The sequence below is a fragment of the Cinclus cinclus genome, chromosome 5 (genome assembly GCF_963662255.1).
Source record: "Cinclus cinclus chromosome 5, bCinCin1.1, whole genome shotgun sequence".
Classification (NCBI taxonomy): Eukaryota; Metazoa; Chordata; class Aves; order Passeriformes; family Cinclidae; genus Cinclus; species Cinclus cinclus.
The window spans coordinates 29431647-29448788 of NC_085050.1; the positions used below are offsets into that span (position 1 = coordinate 29431647).

General features: G+C 39.0%; 1 protein-coding gene across 1 annotated transcript; it reads left to right on the forward strand.

The window, feature by feature from the left end:
- The first annotated feature begins 141 nt into the window (after positions 1 to 141).
- Positions 142 to 14322, forward strand: VPS37A (VPS37A subunit of ESCRT-I). Its single transcript, XM_062493531.1, has 12 exons — positions 142 to 266; positions 3723 to 3797; positions 4776 to 4890; positions 5740 to 5840; positions 6753 to 6969; positions 7936 to 8006; positions 10091 to 10218; positions 10308 to 10366; positions 10458 to 10526; positions 12466 to 12609; positions 13343 to 13423; positions 13618 to 14322. Exons 1-11 carry the CDS (start codon positions 142 to 144, stop codon positions 13421 to 13423), a joined length of 1185 nt encoding a protein of 394 aa, XP_062349515.1. The 3' UTR covers positions 13618 to 14322.
- The last annotated feature ends 2820 nt before the right edge of the window (positions 14323 to 17142 follow it).

Sequence of the window (17142 nt, forward strand, 5' to 3'; positions counted from 1 at the left end):
GCGACCCCGCCGGCGGCGGCTCCGGGGCGGGGCGGGGGCGGCGGCGGCGCGGCCGTCGCGCGCAGGCGCGCGCGGGAGCTCGGTTAGTTGCGCGCGGTGCCGCGGGTGCCCTCGCGCCCCTCCGGTGCCGCGGCGCGCGCGATGAACTGGCTGTTCCCGCTCGGCAAGGGCGGTGCCGCCCCCGCCTCCGCCGCGCCGCCCGCGCGCACCGGCCTCCAGCAGCAGCGGCAGCGCCAGGTCGAGTCCCTGCGTGCCGCGCACGCCTCGTGAGTGGCCGCGGCGGGCGCGGGGGCGGGCGCGGGAGGGCCGCGCTGTGTCACCCGTCCCGGGCTGGCCGCGGTGGGGCCGCGCCGCGTCGGTATCGTGTCGTGCGTCCCTCTGCGCACACGCGGGAACCCGGCTGCGCCCCGTCCCCTCCCCGCGAGGCCTGGCTGGGTCCGTGTGGGCAAACGGGGGCCCCGAGCCGGCGGCGCTGCGGGCCGGGCCGGCCCCGCCTCGCGCTGTCCCGGGGCCGAAGGGTTCCGCCGGGCGGGAGTGCGGTGGACCCCGCTGGAAGACAGGGTGATGTGGGACCCCGGCGGGCTGGAAGGAACAATTTGGAAACTGAAAGTCAAAGTGGCTGTCGGGGAGGCGTTCCCGCTGGCTTTGGTGTGGCCTGGCCGGGTGATCGGGCACAGGTCGCCGTCCCCGGTTTCACCTGTCGTTGACCGGAAAGCCTCCTATGGGGTTGTAATGTCTTAAAAGAGATGCGACTGCTTCTTGGGATAAAACCTATCTGGAAGCCGCTTATAAAAGCGTAGTTCATTAAAAGTTGAGAGTAAAACATAAAGCATGAAGGAGCTGTGTGTCACAGTGGCTTGCCAGCAATGGCACAGTGGCATATCTGCCCTATGGGCTTTACGAACTATTTTTCCTGGTGTTCGGTGCTACTTGCTGAAAACTGGCTGCTCCTTGAACGCTAGTTTTGTTTAGGTGGTCAGAAGAGGCCAGTTGTGTTTATTCCAATTCAACATCCACAATTTTTAAAGCAAAACACTTTATCTTGAGGTACTCCCTTTTGGCAGTATGCCACCTTGTTTTGCGTAGTCTTTTAAAACTTCACATTTTAAAAGGAGATCCACGTTTCGTACATTTGAAGTTTTAGTTGCAGTGAAGTAAGCATTCTACTGACATACGACTTTTTAGGATTTCTGTAGAACTGGAATGGTAGCTGCCTCCAAAATAGTTCAGAACAAGGACAGAGAATATTTCCTGTTGCATTAGACTGACGCTAGGAGTGGAAGAGATACTAAATGCATTTCCATGTTTAATAACTCCAGATAGTTTGCATTCCTAATATTTTGAATTATCACACAGGAAACATAAATGTGATGGTATTCTAGGTATTGTTGCATGCATAAACTTAAGTGTGTTTAGAGCCAATTTCACAGATACTTTTGAGACAGTTCACTTTTATAAGGAGCTGTTCCTATGGGCATATAGGAGCTTAGTTAAAAGTTTTTGTTGGGCTGCCCTTGTTTGGCCTTTTGTTCATACCCACTTTTTTTTTTTTAATCTGGCAGCAAGGTGAGCTCATCCTGAATTAAGTCCTCAAAAAGGGGATCAATTTTTGTCAGTCAGCTTGCTGAAATGTTTGCCACTGTTTGTGCAGGCTCAAGCCCAGGCAGAGAGGGAATGGATGCTGTAGCCAGTCATTGAGGTGATGGGTAGGGACATGGTAGCTGCCCAAATGTCATTCATTTATGAGAATCATTGTTGCTCTTCACCAAAATGCTCAAAATTCTTGGTATGGTGTAGTTAACTAAGTTAGTCAAGTTTGGTTTGTGTTGTCTTAGGTCATAAAAGCTCAGGTATGTGTGATCTTAATTTCAGTAAAGCAGCTAGCTTTCCTTTGCAGTCCCTCACAGGTTAGGAGCTTGAAGTATAACCTTTCCATTCAAAAATTAGTTTTCTTACTTCTGCTGTTGTTCTAGACAAAGCTAAGAATGATTGATTTTTCCAGTGCACTCATTCCCTCTTGGGGAAGGGGCAGCTAAAGTTATTCATTCGGGGTTTTTCCTAAGCAGGGTTATAACCATTTGAACAGTTCAATGAGATTCCGGCTTTTCTTGTTCCTCACTCCGTGTCCTCATCTTATTCCCCAGTTTCCGTAGGTTGTGCACCTGTGAGTGGAGCATAATTATATACCTTCTCAAAAGGATTTTGCAGCAGGCTAATGAAAAGTGTGACAGATGATTACAGGGCAGGAATGTGCCTGAGAGATTCTGGAGAGAGTCCTTCAGTTAAGAATGAGAAGGTGCAGATAGTGGTGTATGGTGTAACACAGTAGAACCCTTGATTTGAATTCTCCTTTGCTGAAGATATTTGATGTTTTCACCAAACAGCATGTGTGATTTCACAGGGAAAGAGCAAATACTGAGTTGTCTGTGAGAGGAATAAGATGGGGCTGCAGAAAGCAAGGTTCATAGCCAAGTTAGTGTCTCAACTCCCATTTGTTCCCCAAGCTCTTAAGGACAGTCTTAAATTCTATGCCTGAATAGTGCTTTGGAAGGACACAAAACACTCCCAGCACTACTCTTAACACACATTTGTAGGTAATGTGTTTTTGGGTTTTTTGAGAGAGGACTTGTATGGAGCGTACCTGGCAGAGGATGGAGGAGCATTTCTGAAGTTGGATCAAAAGATGCTTTCTGGGAACACCCATCTGCCATTATTTGCCATTGGAGCTGTGTTCCCTCCCCTGTATAAGGGAACCTTAGGTGACCGAGAAGAATATTTTTAACCAGGTGCAAGTAGGAAAAATACATGGAAGAATAATCAGTCTGCTTTTACAGTTGTTTTGATTCATTATAAGATGAAGCTAATTTTCTGCCCTTCTGTCTCTTACTCTCAGCTTAGTTCATATTGTTCTAGAAATTCTGCTTCCGAGCTAAGTCTTCATCTCTTCCACATCCTCTGGGATGCTCTCTTTCTAAATAGTCTCACTGTGCATAGAAATTGTAGAATGGTTAGAGTATTGAAATCACCTTCCTATTAATGCAGCTCATGTCAAGATATTTCTCAGTACTTTACCTGTTGGAGGAAATTTTGTAAGGCACATCTGTGCTTTCACGGGGGCCTAGGTCTTGAGTGTCACTGGAGCTTTACATTGTTGCAAGTAACTCTCCTCCAGTCCTCCAGATAATTCTTGAAAATACTTGTGCAAGTGCTTTGAGCTTGGTGTACATAGTGAAACTACAGTTAAATACTAGGCTAATCTATTAAGGAAGAATGCCTAGTCTAATAAATGTTTTACCTATTGATCTGAAGGCAGTGTTGCAAAGCAATACTTAGTTGTGAACCTGGTGTAATGCCTTGGCAAAATAAATGTTTAATCAGATAAAATTCAGTATATTAAAAAAACACTGATGTGTTAACACAATTAAGCTAGTAAGGGGAGAAAGATAAATTGAGATTGCTGTCCGAAGAGGGAGTAGTGTGACTTCTACTATAGTTCCTTTGCTTGTGACCATGTATGAGGTTTAAATGTTAAGTCCACTATTTTTTTTGCTTTAATTTTAATATTCAATATAGGATGCTGAAGACTATTCACTTACTCCAGCATTTGTAATTTTGTTCTTACAGGGCTTTTCAAAACTAAACTGAGGTCATGCTTGTTTCTTTTAGACTTTTAGCTGTTGTATTGACTATGGAATGGATGCTAACAATTTCTTCTTTGACAGCATTGCAGAAATACAGAAGGATGTGGAATATCGACTGCCATTCACTGTAAACAACTTGACAATTAATATTAACATGTAAGTAGAGTGAGCTGTGTCTATGTACATCTCAAAAATTAAAATTGTTATTTAAAAAAAAAAGTGAGAATATAAGCAGCTCCCAGCTCATAATTAATTTCAGGAACCATAACTTGGATTTGTATTAGTCATTACAGTGATCTGAGTGAAACTGGCCCTGTACAAGATACAGATGTTCAGCTGAGAGCAAAATCATATTTTGCTGTTCTCAGTTCCTAAGATAGCTGTGTGATTTTAGTTAAAGGTAACTAGGGGGAAATGCCTGAGGTTTTCTGATAACTTTGATTCCCTACCAATGAAAATAAACTCAATTAGTAATTTGTTAGTCTCCTGTAACTCCAACTTTTACCCTGGTGAAGCCTCTGGATCATAACGCAAGTGATTTATTGTAATATTTCCTGTGAATTTACTCTGGGGGAATGCTTTTGCTCTGGCAAATGTTGATAGTATTCTTTTCACAAGTTTTATATTACTTTGCCCTGAAGAGTTGGCCTAATATTCTTACAGGCTGCACTGCATTATATTTTTAGTAATAATATTTGCATTTGAAAATGTTATGCTACAGCTTCTTTGTTGTCCATCAGTTCGTCAGAGCATGTGCTAATAACACCAAGGCTGTGGGTTCAGTGCCTGTATGGGGGCCATGCACTTAAGAGCTGAACTCAGTGATCCTTGTGGATCCCTTCCAACTCAGAATAATCTGTGATAATTGCTCCTTTGTTACACTACAGTTTTGCTCAGTAAATGCTCTCTTCAGTTTTGTGGAAGTCTGGTATTCCAATCTCTTGGACTTCTAATTTTGTGACTGAATTATCCTTTTGTGTGCTTCATTCATTGTGTACTTATCCATAACTGTTCTCATAGAGAAGTAAGTTTATGTAATTTAATAGTACTTTTTCTTTGCATAAGAAGCCTTCTTATGCACACTTTATCATGAAGTGTCACTGTAGTAATAATTAATTATTCTTGTATTTGCAGTTTGCTTCCACCTCAGTTTCCTCAGGAAAAACCAGTCATCAGTGTTTTCCCACCTGTAAGACATCATTTAATGGACAAGCAGGGAGTATACGTGACTGGTCCGTTAATAAATAATGTATGTATAATTTGTAGTTTCACACAGATCTAGTCTTAATAGCAGTTTTAGTACATGCCACACCCAATTATTTTTAATAATTCTGGTAAAAATGATTAGTATAGCTCCTAATCTATTTGAAACTGTTTTTCAGGGGCCTGAAAACAGAAATTCAGAAGTGTTCAATATACTTCTAGTTATTCTTTTGCTGATACGATTACTGACTTGAGTATTCCATGTATCTAAAACTGTTTGAAGTTATGAAGTCTTAGAAAATGACTATCACATTTGTTTGGTAATTATTATTTGTACAGTTCTTCCAACTACATTCCAGTGTATTCCAAATAAAGGAGAGGGATGCTTTAAGACCGTTTTGTAATACAGTTCTTTCTAGCCTAATCCTATTAGAATGGCATCAAGGTTTTAGCTCGAATATTCAGGATTTTAATATGCTGGTCTTTTTGTCAACAAGATTGTCAGGTTTTTTTTGAGTGGTTGGAGGTTCTGACTCTTTTAGAATGCAGTTAATGCCTTTGTCCTCAGATATTTTTTTTCCTCTTCTTTTGTTTGCGGAAATGTAACTTGGTAACTAAAGTGGAGGTTTTGGGTTGTTTAATAGAAATCTGGTACTTCATTGACTCTGCACTGATAATGGAATATAAAAAGACTTCTCAGTTTTTGTTCGATTTTGAGTGGCTTTATCACTTAATTTGGAGCTTGTGTATACAAGTTTGGATTAGCTGGTATGTCTGAAATAGCTTTTCAGCTCTGTCAGGTGGATATAATAAATAATCAAGCTCAGCATATTTTGGAACTCTTGGATTCTAGACATGTTTTTTCTTCTTCATGGGGTTTTGTGTGTTTTTACAGTTTACAATGCATTCAGATCTCGGAAAAATTGTTCAGAGTTTACTGGATGAGTTTTGGAAGAATCCTCCGGTTCTAGCTCCTAGCTCAACATCATTTCCATAGTAAGTTAACATAATAAATGGAACTATGTCTATTAATTTTTTTAAAAGCGACTAAGCTAATTACAAGGAAGGCAGGGACAGTAGTAATGTAATAGATATACTGGAAGAATTAGATTCCCTGTCCTTGCACAATTTCATGTGTATGCTTGCTGACCTGCTTGTTTTGAGAATAGACACTAGATTTTATTGAGTTACTGTGTCAACATGCCTGATGTAACTTTATATATGTTTTCTTGAAAAAAGAATTGTTTACATTATCAGATGAAATCTGGAATTTGCCATAGCTCCTGATCTGGGCAGTTGTGTTTTTTCATATTCTGTCTGTAATCTCCCAGGCTTAGGGTAGTTTCTGTTGCACCATGTGCAGAAGAAATTGTGTGCTTTAAAGAATTGCATTAGATTCAAATTGTATCAGTACAGCTGTGGTTCTCATGGCTCACAGTGATACTGTTTACATGGGGCTGCAGTTGTGAATTTAAAAAAAATCATTCATGTTAATTAGAAGTAATTACGTGTATGTTGCACAATTTATTAAATACTATACCATAAATAAGATCTAATGTATGACACAGATGTTTTTCTCACAACTTTAGGATGGAAACAATTTAAAATTATGCTGTCACAAATTTTTGAGAAGTAGTTTTCTCATAATTAACAGTGTGTGCATTTGGCTGTTCTACAAGAATGTAGATTAATGGAGTTCTATACCATGCTGCAGTATTAGACAAAAAGACTTACTACTTTGGAAGTAACTGAGAACAGAATATACAAAGTTTATGGCTACTTGAAAATTCATTCTTATGTCTTACATGTAGTCTGGTAATTATAATTCAAATGTGAATTCTGAATTCTGATTCAGAAATGTGCTGTAAGCAACTGGTTGCTCATGGTTGTGGTTTTGTTTGTTTTTAGCCTTTTCAACAAACCAGCTGGAATGCCTCCTTTTGCTCCTCAGGGGTTTCCATTTCTCCCTCCATATCCACCTCAAGAAACAAACAGAACAATGGCAACCATGCCCGTTTCTGAATCAGTTTCTTCAAGCTACACTACAGACAAGCCTGCTGCTCCCTCCTATGGCTTGATTGCTGATCTGCCACTGCCCGTTCCGACAGCAGAAGCAGTGCTTCAGGTCGGTGTGCTGAGTTTTGCCACTTAAGCTCTCAGACATTGGGTATAAGTTCCCTTAAGGGCACTCGGGGCATTGCTGTAAAACTCAAGGAAGCACTTGAGCGAGTGCACTTCATTGTTTTGCTGGTGCTACTGAAACAAAACTGTCATTCTGGTTTTGATGAGAATTTTTTAGACTTGAAATAAGAGAAATAAGTTTGTCTGAGTTTCAGAGAAACTGGCGTTATGTGCAGCTGTGCACCCACAGTGCAGTTGTATCTCCAACCACAGAAAATGTTTTTTTCTTTCCTGCTCAGAGCCTATTAGGTGAGGGCAGTGTGCAGTCTCAAGTCTTTATTTGTAGTGTTTTATCTTGTATGTTTATATTCAAGCTCCCTATTGTAATGAACACTGGAAGGAATTCTATTTTTAATAAAACTTTGTATCTAAATGTTTAAATAGTCTTTAATATCTAAATAGTCTTTAATCAAGTCATGTCCAGAAACAAGTTTTCTTATGCTTGAAAGGCATTTTTCTGGCTTTGTAGGATTTAAATTTTCTACATTCTATGGAGACAGCTGTTTTTTCCTTGTCCAAAACTTTTCTTCCCTGAGGGATTATAGCTTTAAAAACCACATGAAAGAGATCAAAGTGTCGATCTCCTTCTCTGTTCTCGCTTCCCTGAGTTTTACTATTCCTGTGTGTTTCCTCAGTCATCCAACTGTTTTCAAATGAAGGACATGGCAAGAGAATTATTTTCCTCCAAAACTGACTCATCTTTTATGACATGTCACCTCAAACACCTTCAAGGATTTTGTTGCATTGGTTGAGTTGTTTTCTGTTCAGATACTAGTGCTACTGCTTCTTACTGCTTTTCCTGCTTTTCTTGTTGCTGGAAAATATTTGTCTTCAGTTTTTGATTAATCAGGTTAAATATCAAGAAATTGCGCTTCAAAAACCTACAGAGCATTTCTAAACTTTGATTCAGGTTGGCCAGAATGGATTTACATACAAGATGCCTGATGTTCCTGATACGTTTCCAGAACTCTTAGAACTAAGGTAAATTTTCAGAAGGTAGCTGAACTTTCCGTAGCTATTAAAAGGCAGTTACTGCTGGCCTGTATCTGTTTATTGTCTGAAGTTTATAAACATCACTGAAAGGGTTTTGTAGAAATTACAGTTAGGAGAACTACCATGTACCAAAGTATTGGAGTCAGAAAATAACCCTGCTTTGTATTCAAATGCACTGCTTCTTTAGGGCTTTGTCAGCATGAACAGTACTTGATTCAGCACCAGGAAAAGACATACTTATTTTTACTTTTTCTAACTAGCAGTGTTCTCCTGTTTTCTGAGGCCTTGCCAGGGACTTAATTTCTAGTAATTCAATAAGCATAACTTTTGAAGGAGGAAATGAGACAGCTTGGTTCACAAATTACATTCTCTTAAACCCCAAAGGACTGTAGTGCAAGGTAAATGGTGAACTGTATTGTGAGCAGCTCAAAATGTTCAGGGGAGGGTGGGTTAGACAAATCCAGGTGGTAAATGTGCAAGCTGTCCCAGTGCAAATCACTGCTACATCCAAATACTTTATACACATTCTACACAAATATTTTCATCACCTTGTCATTATTCAAACAAACTGTATTAGTTATTATCCCAGCAGCTTGCTCATATCTAACAAGATAGATTCCTAGATAATTTATGTGGGATAGAATAGATTACAAATTCGCTCTAAACTCCTTCAGATCTCACATCTTTCTGGTGATGGTGTAGTTAAGCAAGTGAAAACTCTGTCCTTTCAACTAGGGTGGCTTTTTCTTTTCCTTTGACACTTTCCAAAGAGCATGTATAGTTTAGCTAAATTAGCTTTTACGTTCTGGCAGCATCCTTATTAAATAACAGCAAATTAAGATTTTTGCAGGGAAGTGTAATTTGTTTAAACATAGCATTCTAACGAAGCCTGGTCCTTTCCAGAAGACTGGATTAAAATTCTATTATTCTTCTGTTGGTAGTTGAATGGAATGACAGTGGTATTGCAGTTGGTCTGAATAGTTCTGTTCTCTATAGGTGGCAGGGTTTTAGTAATGGGGGCTTTTTGAGTGACTTTTCTGAGAAAGGGTCAGGAGCTGCCCCTGTGCTAGGCACAGCTGATTTGGCACCAAGCCCACTGCAGGACCACTGAGTCCATTCATGAAGCAGGCTCTCTGAAAACGTTTTAGAAAGAGCAGAGGCAGTGAGGATTGAGGGGAGGAATGGAAAAGTGTGATAATCCCACAACCACCAAGGTCAGGGAAGGAGGGGGAGAAGGAGGTGCTCCAAATGCCAGAGCAGTTACTTTTCCACAGCCCGTGGAAGTGTTTTGGAAAAGACCACAGTATTGCAGGTGTTTTTAAAATATACCCTGTAGCTGTGAGAGGACTATGCTGGAACGGTTGTCCACACTGCAGTCCAGGAAGTACCGCGTATTGGAGCAGGCAGATACGCCCCGAAGGAAACTGCAGCCACGTATTACCCAGACTGGAATAGTCTCTCCTGCCAGGAGCTGATTGCAGTCTGTGTGGGGAGCAGGGGTGAAGTGTGAGTAGGAAGGAGAAGCAGACATGAACTGTTAGAGACTGACTCCTACACTTGCAATTCCCCCTTGCCCCAAGGAGCAGGAGGCAGGGGGAGGTAGTGTTGGGAATTAAGTCGAGCCTGAGGAAAAATGGGGCAAAGTGTTTTAGTTTTTGCCTTTCTTGCTTACCATCTTACTGTAATGGACAATAAATTCAGTTACATTTTTCTGAGTATGTTTTGTGTGTGATTGTAATTGGTAAGTGACTTCACTGTTTTTATCTTAACCCCTGAGATTTTTCTCCATGGCCTGTTGAGGGAGACTGAGAGAGCAACTGAGTGGGCATCTGGTAGCTCGACACAGTCAACCCCCTATAGTGGCATTATGGGAAGTAAGGCTTTAACATACTGTTTTTTAAATTCACTGCTGCATATAGTAGAGCCCACAATCCAGAAGAAAGGGGAAGAGTAAGTTGTGGTCAAGTGTCATGTATTTGTAAAGTCCCAAAAAGTGCAACAAACTGTGGTAGAAATTACTTTAAATGTGGTGTTTTCAGATTTATATGCACTTTCTTTCTGTTGGAATACAGCATATCACAGTTGACCAGTATGAATGAGCAAGAGGAGGTGTTACTGGAACAGTTTGTGACTCTTCCACAACTGAAGCAAGTCATTACTGATAGAGATGAGTTAGTGAAAAGCATTGAAGAGCTGGCAAGTAAGCTGTCAAAATGTTAACATGTGGCTATGTTCTGTGAACTAAATCCTTTTAAAAAAAATAGTAGTAATGGTGGTTTTATTTTCCAGAAAAAAACTTGTTGCTGGAGCCTAGTCTTGAGGCAAAAAGACAGACAGTGTTGGATAAAGTAAGTGAACAGTAAAATCATCTTCAGAAATATTAGTGGTAGTATCTGGGGTTTTGTCAAAGTGATAATATCTTTTTCTTCTTCCTTCCAGTATGAGCAACTCACACAAATGAAAGCAGCCTTTGAAAAAAAGATGCAAAGACAGCATGAACTTAGTGAGGTATAATTCCTACATGTCATCCTTTAAGAATGCTTCAATAAATCTGAAGTTTTGATTTGTATCTTTAACCATAAGAATATTCTTATGGTTAAACTCTCATTTAATATAAAGTAGATTAAGTATTTCATCAAGTATGAAAATAATGGGATGATGTACCAAAAAAGTTAAAAGCAAAAGAATGGGTTTTTTGGTTGCGTTTTTGCTTTTTACAGCTACAGTAGAAGCAAAGTTGGAAGAAAAGAATGATGTACATCTAGAGCTGTTTAGTACAATCCTGGTCCAAACCAATTTTAAGAATAGAATAATTTTTAAAGAAGGCTTGTTCATTTAATGGTACTCATTTAACATAATGAGTTTGGAAAATGTACCAGATGAAAGTGCTCAATAACTTCAGGAACTTAAATTCTGCAATTCACTGGGCATGCTTACTTAAGGCAGTATGTTGTATGTGCTGTCAAACCTTGCACATCCTGCAGTGCAAATAGGGTAAGGTTATTACTTCGGAAAGTAATGAAGGAGAATAATTTCTTGGTACGTTTACCAAGGTATTCATTAGAAGATGTAACTTCTAATAAACCACTCACTTTCTGCACCAAAATCTTCATAATTTGCAATACTTGTTACCTGTGAATGGAGCAGTCCATCAAATTTGCATGCATAGTGCCTGAATTTCAGAATGCCCCCAAAATAACAAACACACAAACAAAACCAAACAAAAAACAACAAACCAGAAAGTTGCATGATGGCAAACCAAACTATTTCATAGGCGTTCTAAATTTGTTAAACGTTTCCTCGCTTGAAAATGAAAATAGTCTGACTCCTAATGCCTCCTTTGATTTTAAAGTGGGCAGATGTAGTTGATGTGGATAATAAACCTTCTGTTTTTTCAAGAAACCACTTAAAAACAGGACATAATATCCCACTGCTGTAGTCCCTTTTGTTTTTTCTAAGTTAGAGTTGATGATTCAGTTTAATGATGGATAGGAGGCTGAGAGTTGAGGAGTAGCAGCTGAATTTTTCTGCTTTTTTCCACATATATGCTATATATTCATTAATTGATGTTTGCTGTGTACTATATGGTGTCTCCTGCTCTTTCCTTCAAATTTCCAAACAAGTATTTTTACTTGTACCATATGTGAATTTTAGTCATCTTTTATTAGAGCAAACTCTCTGTATTTTGTACAAGATCAATTTAACAGCAATTTTTTGATTACAGTAAGGTTTTAAAGTACAGAAGTAAAAGATTTCTGATGGGGTAGATGAAGGTTAGGACAAGTGTCTAAAATCTGTAAATATCTTAATTTTGCAGTTCTGGCTCTGTACAGACTGCTACTGGATGTGAATCATCTCCTGATTAACTGCCCAGACATATTTGAGAAAAAATAATGAAATTGTATGCAATAAACAGAAGTAAGGTTTGAGGTTTTTAAGAGCAGAAAAATGAGTATACTGGTTTAGATTAACAGCCCATCTACTTCTTGAGTAGGTGCTTTTTGCTTTCCTGTCTTCTCTGCAATCACTTCAAGGGTATTTAAAATCTGAACAGTAAGTACTTTTTTACCTTTTTACACTTTCTAGGTTCACAACTGATTTTCAAAAGTAAGGTCTGTTTATTGAAGACACTTGAAATATTAGTTCTACTCAGAAATCATTGTCAGAGAATTTGTCAGATTTCCAAGCTGGATGCTTTCTACAGTGTAGGGTGAAAGTTGAAAACCTTCATTCAACCTAAACTAGCAACATTTTTCTCATATTGAATCCTTTCTAGTTTAACAAGCTGTGCTGTAACTCGGAGATGGAACTTCATCTGATTACTTAGGATTTTATGTAGTAATAGTGCTCTATCCACATATTCCATATTTGTATAGTCATCTGTCTTCTTGGAAATACAAGTTTTAATGGACAGGTTAATTTTACATTGGACTTTTTATTTTCTTAGAGTTGCAGTCCAAGTGCTCTGCAGGCCAGACTTAAAGTAGCTGCTCATGAAGCTGAAGAGGAGTCTGACACTATTGCAGAAGACTTCTTGGAAGGCAAAACAGAGATAGATGACTTTCTTAGTAGTTTCATGGAAAAGAGAACGGTATGTAATATACAAATAGTTCTAAGCCAAGACATGTACAGCACACAGTGAATAAATTTAGGACTTCTTTTTCGGAGTTTGAACAGTGCTGTGATACAGAACAGTGCTCTAGTGAGCTTTGACAGAAGGAAAAAAAATCCTTACATGGCTTCAGTCTATTTAGACTATAATCTGTCTTCCAAAGACACATACTTTTAAGATGGGAGTGCAGAGGTCTCCTGCATTAGACCCAACTCATGTGTTGTTGCAGATATTTTTGTGCCAATTTCTTAAATATCTTGTATAGATATAGGGGAAGATAGCCACATGGTAAATTTCAAATTTGGAAGATTGACATAAACTGACATGTTTCATTAAACAACGTTAATGTTTAATTTATTAAATTTCTTTAACAAATTCTGTTGATGGCTATCGTCAAATAAGTAACCAAGGTTCAAAAACCTTTGTACATGCTGTGACAAAACTAACTGACCAAGTAGTGTGCCTTTCTTTAAAGATGCCCAATAAATGCATTTTGTAACATTGGAAACAATCCTCTTATAAGCAGTTTTGGATAGAAGAATGTTACTGATACAGACCATTGTTCAGCCTGAAGCTTGGAAGGGAGGTGGGTCAGGCAGGTTTTCTCTCTTTAAAGAGAGCCTGTAAAATAGCTAAATCATTGAGGAGAAACTGTGGTATGCATTATAAAAAAACACATTTAGAATTCACTCTTGTATGTCTTGTTTCATAGCTCTGCCACTGCAGACGAGCCAAAGAGGAAAAGCTTCAACAGGCAATAGCAATGCACAGCCAATTTCATGCTCCCCTATAGGTAAACTTGGTTTATTAAACAATTTACCTCCTTGTTACACACCTGGTAACTGCAAATTGATTTGTAACAATGCTTACTATTCTAATAATACTTTCTGTGGAAGTCAAGTATGTTCTGCATCTGTTGTTACTTGTATTTAAAATATAACCTCTGGAGAAATTGAAATATCTAATTATGGAAATTTGTCTTTACAGACTTCCTGCAAACTACACCTGACAAGAGAACGAATGAAAAACCCAATAAAGCACACTTTTTAATAACTATTATTTGCAAATAAGCATTTCATCTTATCTGGTTGTATTTATAGAAGAGATTGTATACAGAGTTGGGATGGTTTTTGTACAAATTAGAATGTCTCTTTATATTCTCATTGTACTCAAGAATCCTTCTATTGCAATCTTTGCATTAATTTCTTGTATTTATTGTTGATAGTTATAATATTTAAGTTCCCTGCTGCTATACTCCATTATTCAGAGATTAAATATCTAAACATGTAATTTTGACTAGCTTTTTACATTTTTATAAAAACATAATTCATATCTTTTGTATTTTGAACTTTAACATAGATTTGGCTTAGTCTGCGGAAGACTTTAAGTGTTGATAGGACTTTGCAAACTAAAAAAGTCTTTAATGAAGATTGCCAGTGGATTCACAAGCTGTCTTTTCTTGAAGCCAAAATATTAAAGAACAAGTTTTTTTACTTCTGAGTAATAGTAGAAAACTAAGTATAGCTTGTACTGTGTTTTGGATAAGTAGACTGGGGATTAAGCAAAGGATATGTTGCAACAAATTATACTGGAATCAAAATAGAGTAAATTATATCTGCATAGATCTGGTATGTTACTTAGTAGCACTGATGCACTGGTTTCAAGAGTGGCTTGGTACTTACCACTAATTAAACACAATTTTCATCTAACAATTTCATTTTCTTTTTTTTTGTTCATAAAACAATAATAATCAAGTCATGTTCCTGTTTATGTTTTATGCAATATAAATATGTTCATCATGAGGAAGTCTGAAACACTTTATAAAAACTAGTTCTGAAGTTCTTGGGAAAATAGGTTTTTTTCCTGGTTTTCAGAAACAAAGAAACTAATTCAGTTGGAGTTGCATAGTGTCATATGGTAAGGCAACTGATCATATTTGGAAGTGAAACTTAATTCTGCACTTTAATCAATGAATCTTGTCCCTAATAAGCTGACAGTCTTGGGATGGGGGTATATCTATTGAGAATGGATAGGACCAAATGCAGTGTTCTGTAAGACAAAAATACAGCCCCTAAATGCATGTGTTTTCTCTCTTGCTATTGCAAGAATACACATTCTTTTTCTTAACCTTCTCAATGCGTTAGGTTTCCATGGGGACAGTCAAGGAGGAAGGAGGAGGAGGAGAATGAATTGTACAGTTTTAAGAGTTAAATGGGATGCAGTGCTGATTAAGTAATGTACCAAAATTCCTACTTATTTCTTGTCAGGAAGCAGTCTGGAGATAAACCTCTTAGCCAAGACTGTGTGTTACCTAGATAGGATCATAGAACATGGCAGGTTCAAGTCTCATGCTACAGTCCAAGCATGTGCTTTTCTGTATCACTGATCTTCAGTCCTAAACTTAATAGTCTCCCAGCAAAATATTTCTTCTGAATATTTCTTCTTGATATTTCTTCTGAATGAAGAAGATTGAGTAAGGAAAATCACGTAAATGCAAGAAGTTTGTTCCACAGGCTAGTGGGTCTTCAGTCTCAGCCCTGTCATTTGTTACAGTTGTGTGGTTGTCCTAAGCTGTTGCTTTTCAGGGTGAGTATTTTGTAGGACTTATTTTAAAGCTGATCCAAATTCTGAGATTGGATGTCCCAAGTAGATCTGTGGTCCAAATCAAAGATGCTTCGGTGTATGAAAAAAAAAAAATCAGCGCTTCATAAGTGGAGTGGTTAAGCAATAATTTTAGAGGATCTTATTCCAAAAATGTGTTGCTTGTATATTGACATAGCACTCTTGCTAATGTGCTAACTAAAGCCTTAGATATGTAAGCATCCAAGTATGAGGATGTATCGCAGTAGTGTGATTTCTACAGCTCTGGAGAAGAGTTAGATGTAAGTCATCACTGTTACGATCTTGGCAAAATCCCACCTATTCTTGTGCTGAGTTGTTGTTTCTGATCTCTTTCTGAGCATCTAGTTAACACTCAAGACTACACACAATTCTGTACGGAACTGGTTTTTTGTTGTTGTTTTTTGTGAACAGAGAAAGGCATGGATGACCAGACATTTGGTGCACTTGCTGTATTGGGCTAGTATCTTCTTTATATATTTTATAGCAGCATGGGAGGACAGGCTTCTGTTCTCATCTGCCAGGTATTATGGTGCTCTGCTGTCACGGAATACTTTAGCCAGGTCACCTTCAGGGGATGTTCTGAACACTTCAGCTTTTCTTCGTGTGTTACTTTTGTGAGCAAATTTTCAAATTGGGAACTTTTCCATGGAGTCTTTCTGATGGTAGTAGAGTAGAATCTACAAGAAAATGTCACTGTTCAATGCAAGTTTAGTGTTAGTTGTTCAGGAATTTGAAAGTTAAGTTCTCTTTTCTCCCTTTCTATTCCTTGATATCATTGTTACTATTTGGATTTTTTTCCCTTATTTTTAGCCCCTTCTGCAGCCACAAACCCATCTTGTAGAAAAGAAGCACAGAAGTTTCAGTATTCAATGATGATGTATACCAGATTAGCTGCAGGAATGCTGTCACATCCAAGAATGTCCAGCCTGTTTCTGGTCTTTAAGGGCCAACCTGCTGCTGGTTGGGATGGATTTTGAGGGGTTCTTTGTTGTTTTTCTCTTTAGTCCTACACTGGTTTTGCCTTCCTGGGTCTCCTTTTACCAGAAGACTAGGTAGAACACTGCTAATACTCTATCAGAGCTAGGTTTTTCTGCTTCTAGCATGCTGGTAGCTCACTGTTAAACACATTCTTTACCTCAATTTTAGCCAAAATATGGAGTGTAGGTGTAAATCCAGTTTCCCATAAAGTGTAAGAGAATAGCAGCTGCTTTTAGATGCATAATCTAAAGATTTTTGAAATATGTCAAGTGAACTTTTAAGCAATCTGGAATAACAGGCTATGTACAATGACTTGTTTCTTGGGAGCCTTGCACAATGTCATGCTCAGGTGTTCTCCCAGTGACAAAGTCAACTCAATGAACAAGAAACACAAGAGTTAAGAAGATAGCTTGGCTCAGATGTTTCAGTAGTTTGGGGGGGAGCGTACCTTCTCTGTTGTAATTGCTAATTGAGTCTGGAGTTTGCCTACTTTGAATGCCTGATCTTACTGCTAAATCACAGAATGGGTCAGGTTGGAAAGCTCTACACTGGGTCATTTGGTCCAACCTCACTGCTCAGGCAGGGTCATCCTAGAGCACATGGGACAGGATTGTGTCCAGATGGTTCTTGAGTATCTCCAGTGTGGGAGACTACAGCCTCTCTGGGCAACTGTTCCAGTGCTCAGTCACCCACACAGTAAAGAACTTCCTCACAATAAGCTGGAACTTCCTGGGCATCAGTTTCAGCCTTTTGACTCTTGTGATATTGTTCAGCACCACCAAGAAAAGCCTGGCTCCATCCTCTTGACACTCTTCCTTTCAGATACTTACAGAGACTGATGAGGTCCCCTCTCAGTCTTTGCCAGTCTAAACAGGCCCAGCTCCCACAGCCTATGCTCATAAGTGAGGTGTT

Coding starts and splice junctions, on each gene's coding strand:
- VPS37A (XM_062493531.1), top strand. CDS start 142: ATGAACTGGCTGTTCCCGCTCGGCAAGGGCGGTGCCGCCCCCGCCTCC. Junction 267..3,722: donor CTGCGTGCCGCGCACGCCTC/GTGAGTGGCCGC, acceptor CTTCTTTGACAG/CATTGCAGAAATACAGAAGG. Junction 10,527..12,465: donor GACAGCATGAACTTAGTGAG/GTATAATTCCTA, acceptor TTATTTTCTTAG/AGTTGCAGTCCAAGTGCTCT.